The 10,720-nt window shown below is 44.9% G+C and overlaps 1 protein-coding gene across 1 annotated transcript in view; it reads left to right on the top strand.

Moving 5' to 3' along the window:
- The first annotated feature begins 3,194 nt into the window (after positions 1-3,194).
- Positions 3,195-10,720, top strand: part of TEKT1 (tektin 1) — a 26,024-nt gene continuing 18,498 nt past the window's right edge. Inside the window, exons 1-4 of the mRNA XM_075262605.1 lie at positions 3,195-3,384; positions 6,029-6,194; positions 7,378-7,506; positions 8,529-8,672. Of these exons, the coding sequence (XP_075118706.1) occupies positions 3,195-3,384; positions 6,029-6,194; positions 7,378-7,506; positions 8,529-8,672 (629 nt within the window). The remainder of the gene's footprint in view (positions 3,385-6,028; positions 6,195-7,377; positions 7,507-8,528; positions 8,673-10,720) is intronic.

Below are 10,720 nucleotides of genomic sequence, written 5' to 3'. Positions count from 1 at the left end.
GGTCCAACATGATGCCGATGAATCTATTTCAGGTCCCAATGTGCCGATTATGGCTCCACAAATAGAGGTGGCATACAGCAATATTGGGGTGGGGGTCTGGCTGCACCTCTCTGCAGACCAGGATCAGGTCCGACCACACTGAAGAGGCCACCAAAGCTGTATAACCTTCATTATTCTCTACATCGCTGGGGATCCCAGAGATCAGAGGAAACTTTAGGCAAAATGTTGAAGGGTGTACCGTACTACACCAGCACTCATCCTCTTCATTCTCAGGGTCAGAGGTCGCACCCATACTGATCATAATAATGGCATATCCTAGCAATCCTTCCAGTTTGTAGGGACAGGAGAGATAATCCTAATATTTGCAGGTTCTGGGACATAACTTTATGCTACACAGGCCACTTCCTTCCCATGTTCCAGTTCTGGTGCTGTTCATTGCATTGTTACCTGTATTTTTAGGTGCAGAGGCCTGCTCTATCATTGTGCATACAAAGTGACCAGACTGATGCAGAGGATCCCTGCTGTGATCTGCTGCAGCCATGTTATTGTCTAGACAAGGCTCCTCACCTTTTGTTGCTTGTGTCTCCAGGGCTCTGTGATAACCTGTGCACAGACAATGGCAGGCTCTCACCTCACAGATAACACCATTAGGACACGGATCAGGTCGCTCACACCAGACAATGTATGCAAAGTGCATCAGCTCCAGGAGGGAGGAGCCTGAGGCCGCGCCCAGTTTGTCATGGAGACGCGTCCTTCCTGCTGCCATGATAACCCCCTTGTTTGGCTGTCAGGGCTGAGAGCGGCGCCTGGTCCTGTGCAGGAACATCGTACTCATCGGCCTACAGAATACCAGGGATCACAGGTATAATCCAGCCTTGGCTGCAGCACCTCTTTACAAGTGTCCAAGTAGAGTATTCTGTACAGATTTTAGATGGATGGAGATGTATAGAGTAGGTCACATGATGAGATCTAGTTATACAGGGTACCGTGCTTACAATGGTGGTGCTAATATCTGTGTGATGTCACAGCGATGATGTAATCAGCATGCTATAATGAGCTATGTGAATATGTCACGTACATAGCAACATAGGACGGTGACAAAACCACTTTGGGAAATCCATGAGATGCTCATAAAGGGTTAAACCACCTGGGGTCAATTTTGATTGGAGGAGATCCATTTACCTCTGTGTATATGTATCAGTACTTTTCCTCATAAGTCACTGTAATGGAGTTTTGGCTATGTTGTTGTCCAGAAAAAAGCAACAAAAGTCAGCTGTCTCCTAGTCATACGAAAAAGTCACCCTAAAATAAAACAGAAATACATAGGAGGGAAATTTCTTAAGACTGGAGATTCGTATGCCAGTCTTAGTTCATTCCCTCCAAGCAAGTTGTGGATTGGTGGTATAATGTGGTATACAGTGGCGTAACTAGGAATGGCGGGGCCCCGTGGCGAACTTTTGACATGGGGCCCCCCTCCCCAAACCGATGCCGAAGACCTCGACTGACCCCCTCCTCCGCACTCTATTATGTCCCTTAGTAAGCCCTGCACACAGTATTATCCCCAATAGTGTCCCCTGCACACACAGTATTAACCCCTATAGTGTCCAATGCACACAGTATTAACCCCTATAGTGTCCCCTGCACACACAGTATTATCCCCTATAGTGTCCCCTGCACACACAGTATTATCCCCAATAGTGTCCCCTGCACACACAGTATTAACCCCTATAGTGTCCAATGCACACAGTATTATCCCCTATAGTGTCCCCTGCACACACAGTATTATCCCCTATAGTGTCCCCTGCACACACAGTATTATCCCCAATAGTGTCCCCTGCACACACAGTATTAACCCCTATAGTGTCCAATGCACACAGTATTAACCCCTATAGTGTCCCCTGCACACACAGTATTAACCCCTATAGTGTCCCCTGCACACACAGTATTAACCCCTATAGTGTCCCCTGCACACACAGTATTAACCCCTATAGTGTCCAATGCACACACAGTATTAACCCCTATAGTGTCCAATGCACACAGTATTATTAACCCCTATAGTGTCCAATGCACACACAGTATTAACCCCTATAGTGTCCAATGCACACAGTATTATTAACCCCTATAGTGTCCAATGCACACACAGTATTAACCCCTATAATGTCCAATGCACACAGTATTATCCCCCATAGTGTCCCCATATGTCCCACTGTGGACACCTATAAACATTTATTATACTGTGGGGTCTGAAAAGACCCCAGAGTATAATAATCGGAGACCCGGGGGATTAAAACCATTAAAAGAACAGAGACAGTTGCTTACCTGTTCCTGTCGGCCGCCGCTGTTGTCCAGCTTTAATGACGTCAGACGTCACATGACCCGGGAAGCAGGCCTGGGTCATGTGACGTCAGAGACATCAGACACGAATGATGGAGGCCTGGCAGGATCGTGGAGAGGTAAGTAACACTGTTTTTTATGTTACCTTACCTCTCCGGTCCGCCGATCATTATACTCAGGGGTCTGCAAAGACCCCCGAGTATAATGATAGCCTCTGTGGGCCCCGCGGTGTCACTTGCCGATCCCGGCCCAGCCAGGATCGGCAAGTGAATAGGGCCCATAACGGACTTAAAAAAAAAAAAAAAAACGCAGCGGTAGCGGCTGTCACCGGGCCCCCTAATGGCCCGGGCCCTGTGGCAGCTGCTACTGCTGCTACCACGGTAGTTACGCCCCTGGTGGTATAATATAGACATGATTGGTATGGGCAGTGCGCAGCAAGCACATGAACCCCATTATAGTCTATGGGGTCAGTGTGCTTTTACAGTACAGCGCTTGCAATTGCGTTTGTATTCCATCCGGGGGGGGTCTCCAGGCGGACTCTTCCGGATGAATACAAAAGCAGATGTGGACAGGGCATTACTTGAATAAGAGCACAGTATGTGTATAAAGCTCCCGGCATCCCATGGTCACATAGCAGTTCAGTACAGTGGATTTCTAGGTAATAAACTATCCGGCCTTCTGTGCATACTGTATTAGCAAGTAACATTATACTATTGTCTTGTGAATCACAAAACTGTTTTCATCATTACAATGTAGAAGATATGGAGAATCCGATTACCATTACTGTATAACCTGTGGCAAATACTTGTATTTTATTAATACAGAACCTTTTCTTTAAAGATTCAGAATAACCGCTGACAATGGCCAAGCTTGTCCAACTTCCACCAAAGTTTCTCCCTAAGGAGTGGAGTCTTGCCAACCAGACCCAGTACGCCAATGCGGAGGTTCAGAGGTCAAGATCTGAAAGGCTGGTTGCTGAAAGTCAGAGACTGGTTGATGAGATTGAAAAGTCAACACAGAAAACACAGAAAGATGTCAACAAGAAACTAGGTAATAGAAACTTATGTAAGGCCCGGTATTCTGTTGGGGGAGTTCGCTTGGAGACCCCCTGAACGGAACCCTATACACCTTAAAAAAGGGGTTAGCTAAGAAACCACACAGACCCCATAGACTATAATGGAGTCCGTGTGGTTTCCGCACGCAACATGCAGAGAGAAATGTGGGGCTTGCAGTACTTTTCTCTCTGCATGTTTCGTGCGGAAACCACACGTATCACCTTATAGTCTATGGGGTCCGTGTGGTTTCTTAGCTAACTGCTTTTTAATGTGTATAGGTTTCCGTTCAGGTGGTCCCCAAGTGAACTCCCCAAATGGACACCTGAATGAAGTTACTAGACCAATGGTGAAGATCTCACCTCTGAATTAAAATGAATCTGCATAATCTGTTGAGTAACTTTGTAGCTACATTGTGCTACTTAAAGGGGTTGGACCGGACCCAAATCGAAGTTTAATACCAGTACGTGACCTAAACCCCACACAGATGATCTGCTCTAGTAGCCTCCAGAGGCTGGTACTGGACAGGTGATGCATGCAGTAACAAGGGCAGTGCTGCAGTTCACCACAAGCAGCACTATATAGTGGACATGGCTGCTTCTCCATCCATATTACAGGAATAGGGGCAGTGCTGCACATCCCACTTGTCCACTAGCAGGTTGCTAGAGCAGATGATCAGCGAGTGGTTCAGAATTTGTACCTCTGTGGATAGGTCATCTGTATGCAAATTCAATTTAGGAGTGGACATCCCCTTTAGTATCTTTAAAGGGGATGTCCGGTTTCTAACATTGATGGCCTATCCTTAGCATAGGACATCAATATTACCTTTGCGAGGTCCAACACCCAGGACCACCACAGACCACCGATACTGAGACAGTATGGTTCACGGTATGGTTTACATAGTATGGAGGTATTGTAAAACATTATTTTTCAGGCCCTTGGGGTGAGCCCTAATGGGGTTATTTTAATTAGTTTTTAACGGTGATGTTGGAGGTGGAGGAGGACGAGGAACTTGTGAGCTGGCACAGAAACATGGAACTGTGTCTCGTCATTAGCACTGAGGACGGGACATGCTGGTTGCGGGTCAACAACCACTACATCGCAAGGAGAGGCAGACTGTTGTGTTATTACACGCCTGGAGGTAGTGGCTGACTGGCTGGTGCAAATGCCGCTGGAAGCAATATCCACTATCCACTGTAACATCGGTTCCTGGTGCTCAGGCCTCGTCAGCGGGGTACCCTGCACCCTGCTTCACTTTGTGGATGAGCGCACTGCTGGCCGCCCTGCTAGCCATTGGATCCGCAGTAGCTCGACTGCGGCCTGGATCCCCAGCTGGTTTTCCAAGTCCCCATCCTAATCCCTTTGTGATACTTTGACGCATTTTCAGTTAGAATATATACCACTTGTAATGAATTTGAGCCCTAAGGGTGCATTCACACTACTTATACGGCAGCTTATTCTGAACGTAAAACACGTTCAGAATCAGCGGCGTATAGATCAGTTCCATTCATTTCTATGGGAGCCAGCATACGAGCGCTCCCCATAGAAATGAATGGGCTGCTTTTTTCACTACGAGCAGTCCCATTGAAGTGAATGGGAAGTGCCCGCGTGTACGGCTAGCTCTGCTCATGCCGAGCCATACATGCCAGCACTTCCCATTCACTTCAATGGGAGTGCTCGTAGTGAAAAAAGCAGCCCATTCATTTCTATGGGGAGCGCTCATATGCCGGCTCCCATAGAAATGAATGGAACTGCTTTATACGCCGCTGATTCTGAACGTGTTTTACGTTCAGAATAAGCTGCCGTATAAGTAGTGTGAATGCACCCTAAAAAGGGCTTTTGTGAAATTTTGGCAGGTTGAGTGTATATACGGTTGAGTATATACACTATGTGATCAACAGTATCCGGACACCTGGCTGAAAATGACTTACAAGTTTGTGGCGCCCTCCATCGGTAATGCTGGAATTCAAAATGGTGTTGGCCCACCCTTAGCCTTGATGACAGCTTCCACTCTCGCAGACATACGTTCAATCAGGTGCTGGAAGGTTTCTTGGGGAATGGCCGCCCATTCTTCATGGAGTGCTGCACTGAGGAGAGGTATCGATGTAGGTCGGTGAGGCCTGGCATGAAGGATTCAAGTCCATTACAGGCCAGTCCATTACAGAGATGTTATTGTCGTGTAACCACTCCGCCACAGGCCGTGCAGTATGAACAGGTGCTTGATGTTGTAAGATGCAATCGCCATCCCCGAATTGCTCTTCAACAGTGGGAAGCAAGAAGGTGTTTAAAACCTCAATGTAGGCCTGTGCTGTGATAGTGCCACGGAAAACAACAAGGGGTGCAAGTCCCTCCATGAAAAACACGACCACACCATAACACCACCGCCTCCGAATTTTACTGTTGGCACTACACACGCTGGCAGATGACATTCACCGGGCATTTGCCATACCCACACACTGCCATCGGATCGCCATATTGTGTACCGTGATTCGTCACTCCACACAACGTTTTTCCACTGTGTACTATACAAGTGTGTACATGTCCTAAAGTATGTTCATAGCTTTGAATCTCCTTCCCTAAAATCCTGTGTATGGCCTTGTTCTCTGTAAGCATCAGATTTAGTGTGACTTGTATCTCCACAGAACAGAGGCTGGATGAGATCCAGTTTTGGAAGAAAGAATTGGACAGCAAGCTTGAAGATACAGTAAATGACATAGAACAGCTGTTGGCGTATAAGATCCGTCTGGAAAAAGCACTGGAGAGCTGCCTGGAGCCCCTGTCCATAGCACAACAATGTTTAATAGAAAGGTAATTATAGCAGGGGTAATTATAGAAGCTGTAGTGTAGTAGTCACTACCAAGCCCAAGACTCTAAAGGGGCCCAAATGTTCCTCTGCAACATAAAATATACCAATATTCTAAATGACACAGGTAGGTAGAGGCCCCATTACAGACCGTGCATTGGGTCTCAGGAGCTTCAAGTTACACCTCTGCAAACCAGATGACAAAAACTTGGAAGTCTCCTGTAAATTCACATAATATAAAATAAATACCGTATATACTCGAGTATAAGCCGAGACCCCTAATTTTACCACAAAAAACTGGGACATGATGAACAAGCGTGAACGAAAAGTCATATGTAGCTGTCAGCCAGCTCCAGTTGCCTGTTTTGGCGTCAGACTCCTGTAAATTCACATAATATAAAATAAATACCGTATATACTCGAGTATAAGCCGAGACCCCTAATTTTACCACAAAAAACTGGGAAAACTTATTGACTCGAGTATAAGCCGAGGGGGGGAAATGCAGCAGCTACTGGAAAATTTCAAAAATTAAAATGGTCGGAGTTTTTGGGTGCAGTAGGTGCTGGGGAAGGGGAGGGGGTGTTTTGGTTGTCTGTCTGCCCCTTACCTGAGCTTGAGGACTGGGTTTTTTTTCCCCCACTTGGAATTCAGTCTGGCTGAATATAGGGGATCTGCAGTGCTCCTATGAACCCCATCCCGATGGAACAGGAGCACTGCAGATCCCCTATATTCAGTAGACCGGGCACTGTCAGACACAAGGATACCTCATTTGTTTGTGTTTCACAGTCATTTTCTACCTTTGTATGTATTCTAGGGAAAGGAGGGATTTAGAACTTTTATTTTTTATTTTTTTTTAAATCTTTAATTATTTATTTTTTTTGCACTATTTTATGGGAGATTCTATACATTAATATTGTGGCTGGGCACAGACCCCCCCCCCCCCCTCCTAAAAATAATAAAAATATATATATATATATATATATATATATATATATATTTTTTTTTTTTTTTTTTTTTTTTTTTTTTCTGACTTGAGTATAAGCCGAGGGAGGCTTTTTCAGCACAAAAACTGGCTGAAAAATTCGGCTTATACTCTAGTATATACGGTAAGTATTTCCCCCTATAATCACTCTGCTTTGATCTGTCTGTCAATACATCTATCTAACACGCTGATCACTATATTAATAGAGAGAAACGAGTTGGTATAGATCTGGTCCATGATGAAGTGGAAAGAGAACTTATCAAAGAAGTGGAAGTGATCCAAGGAGTGGTGTCTCTGCTGCAGAGGACATTGGAGCAGATCACTGAGCAGATCAGGTACGTTGTTTCACCTTATGTCGAGCTAATCGATATGGCATTGGCTATACAGTAGAGATTTACGGGCATTATGTGAAAACTTGGCTTTCGCTGTTGGCCTGTGAAAGCTGTTGCCAATGAAATAACAAATTGACAAATGACGTATGACTAGGACTGTGAGCTGTACTCGGCTTCTGCCTTGACCTATGACCTAGGCTCAGCTTCTGCTGATGGGTGCACATCTGTCATTTGGTGCAACTCTTCTCAGTTTCTGCCCCGTGCTTGACAGATAAAGGTTTCCAGATATCTAATTTCACTATGATCTGTAATAACAGATTTGTGTCACAAAAGTTATAATAATAGAAGTAAAATAAAGCCTAAATAGGCTTTTCTTGGACAAAAATCTGTGTTGTATGGCCAACTTTAGAGACATTCTCCTACACATCTGCAATTTCTATCAGGCGAGTAGAGTAGGAAAGAAGCAAGGTGCTACATGCTAATAGCAATGTAATAGTCCAGTCCATGAAATATCTTGCTGGGGCCACACGGTGGCTCAGTGGTTAGCACTGCAGCCTTGTAGCGCTGGAGTCCTGGTGTTCAAATCCCGCCAAGGGCATAAAACCATCTGCATGGAGTTTGTATGTTCTCCCTGTGTTTGCATGGATTTCCATCCCATATTCCAAAGACATACTGACAGGGAAAAATGTACATTGTGAGCTCTATGTGGGTCTCACAATCTACATTAAAAAAAAGAAAAAAAATATATATCTTGCTTCAATAAAGGTTCCCACATACATAAGGGTAAAGTTGGCTGAATCTACCAATTTCAACAGGACAGGCTGAATATCTTATTTGTATTGGATTGTGCTGATTCTCTACAGACAGATGATATGGATATAAGAAGCATTGGGTATGTTGACTTTCAAAGCCGGAACCTTATGTTCTCTAGGAAGATAAGGCAGAAGGTTACATACTATACAATTTTCCAAATCTTTTCCTAATATTTCCAAACTGATGGGCTATTGGTCCTCCAATATTTGCAGGTTGAGCCGTTCAGCTAAGTATGCGCTGGAGAAGGATCTAAAAGACAAGTTTGAAGCCTTGAAGCTGGATAGTCACTGCAGCACCTTATCAAACAACACCCCGGACATCACATACGCCTCTGGTGTGGTAACACTTCAGGGAAAGTAAGATATGGCATATACTGAGTTGTTGTTAACCACTTGGCACATTTCCACAAATGAACATCCCATAGCAGGTTGTTGTATTGTTTGCACTTCTATTCAAGGTAAACTGTATAGACTTGTTATCCTGGTACTATTTATTTCAGTATCCAAATATCAAATAAATGGTAACCGGGTAACATATGATCATGCCAAGTCCACCAAGGCACAAGAGGTTCTTTACCTTTATAATAAAGGAGAGATCTGAGCAGTGGTATAACTAGGAATGGCGGGGCCCCGTGGCAAACTTTTGACATGGGACCCCCTCCTGACCGACGCCGAAGACCCCAACTGACCCCCTCCCTGCATTCCTGTGCGCACCATTATGCCCCATAGTGGCGCCTGCACACAGTATAATGCCCCCCACACAGTATACAGTTCTCTTTATTGGTCCCTATACAGTATGTTGCTTCCTCTTTTGGTCCCCATTCAGTATACTGTCCCTTCACTGATCCCCCTGCACACACTATTATTCCTCATAGTGGCCCCTGCACACACTATTATGCCCCATAGTGGCCCCTGCACACAGTATTATGCCCTATAGTAGCCTCTGCACATACTGTTATGCCCCATAGTGGCCCCTGCACACAGTATTATGCCCCATAGTAGCCTCTGCACATACTGTTATGCCCCATAGTGGCCCCTGCACACACTATTATGCCCCATAGTGGCCTCGTCAAGAGTTGTTATATAAATCCCCTTACTGATCCCGAAACACAGTATATTGCCCCTTTATTGGCCACCACACAATATATGGCCCACTTTATTTGCCCCCACACAGTATATAGTTCTCTTTATTGGTCCCTATACAGTATTTTGCTCCCTCTTTTGGTCCCCACTCAGTATACTGTTCCTTCACTTATCCCCATACATTAGTTAGTGCTTCCATTACTGGCCCCTATAACGTAAGTCCCTTTCCTGGCCCACACAAAGTGACTTCAGGTCACTACATACTGGATCAGTCCAGTAGGTAACAGTCGATATTCACTTATTCATCCCTGTTCCTGCCTAGTGACTCTTCCTCTTTGGCTCCAACCTCTTGCTGCATATTACATCCTGAAGCTGAACAACATCTGGACATTTCATGCAGCAACTGCTGGAGGCTGAAGGAGAGACGGAGGAGACTGTGGGCAGGAGCAAGGATAGGTAAGTGAATATTGGATGTTAGCTGCAGGAATATTCTATTTATATATAAAGGAAAAGGCTGCAGAGGTTCAGGCACCCTAGTGATGTGAGCCCCATAGCCTGGCTGCTATGACAGTAGTTCCGCAACTGGTAAATGATTACAATGTTAGATCAAGGGTTGCAATTCTGGAAAACCCTTGTTGTGTATGGGCGAGCTTTATCCTGTTCAAAAAATACCAGTTGGAGGTTCTGCCATGAGAGGTAACATAGGATGTCCTGCGTATATCACCGACCCGTTAGTGTCCCTCATATCACTATTAGGGGTGTGCGACTGTCATATGCGATGGCTCCCCAGATCATCACACCAGTGGATAGGTAATAAATGCTACTTGCTAGAATAACTCTTCAAGTCAAATTAAGAGGTTAATTTGTGGAGGGAAATTAAAAGACAAGTAGATTAGATGAGGACTGATACACCCAGAATAGCTTTTAGAGAAGCCATTTCGAGACTACAATCAATTCTGCCAAGTGACTTTATACTTTTGATGTGGATATTTAAATGATAAAATTTTTTGCCTACACTTTCATGTATCACTGACTACGATTAGAAATGTGAGGTTCTTAGCGCACAGTTTGGTCAATTGTGCGAGCCCATCTGCCACGTCACGGCGACCTCATTCAGATGGGTCCCTACCCTAAGACTTTACTTGTATAAGAAATGCTGTACTCCCCCTATAGATAAGACCCCAGAGATCAAGTTCATAGAGACTCTGTAACAGTGAGTATATAAGAAGGTGATCTCCCTTCCCATATATAAAGTGTTAGTGTAGGGACCCATCGTAATAAAGCCACTAAGTGGTCGATGGGCTCTATTATATATAGAGAAT

Source organism: Leptodactylus fuscus, chromosome 2 (genome assembly GCF_031893055.1).
Source record: "Leptodactylus fuscus isolate aLepFus1 chromosome 2, aLepFus1.hap2, whole genome shotgun sequence".
Classification (NCBI taxonomy): Eukaryota; Metazoa; Chordata; class Amphibia; order Anura; family Leptodactylidae; genus Leptodactylus; species Leptodactylus fuscus.
The sequence above is the reverse complement of the archived record's forward strand: the minus strand, read 5'-3'. Positions and strand labels throughout refer to the sequence as shown.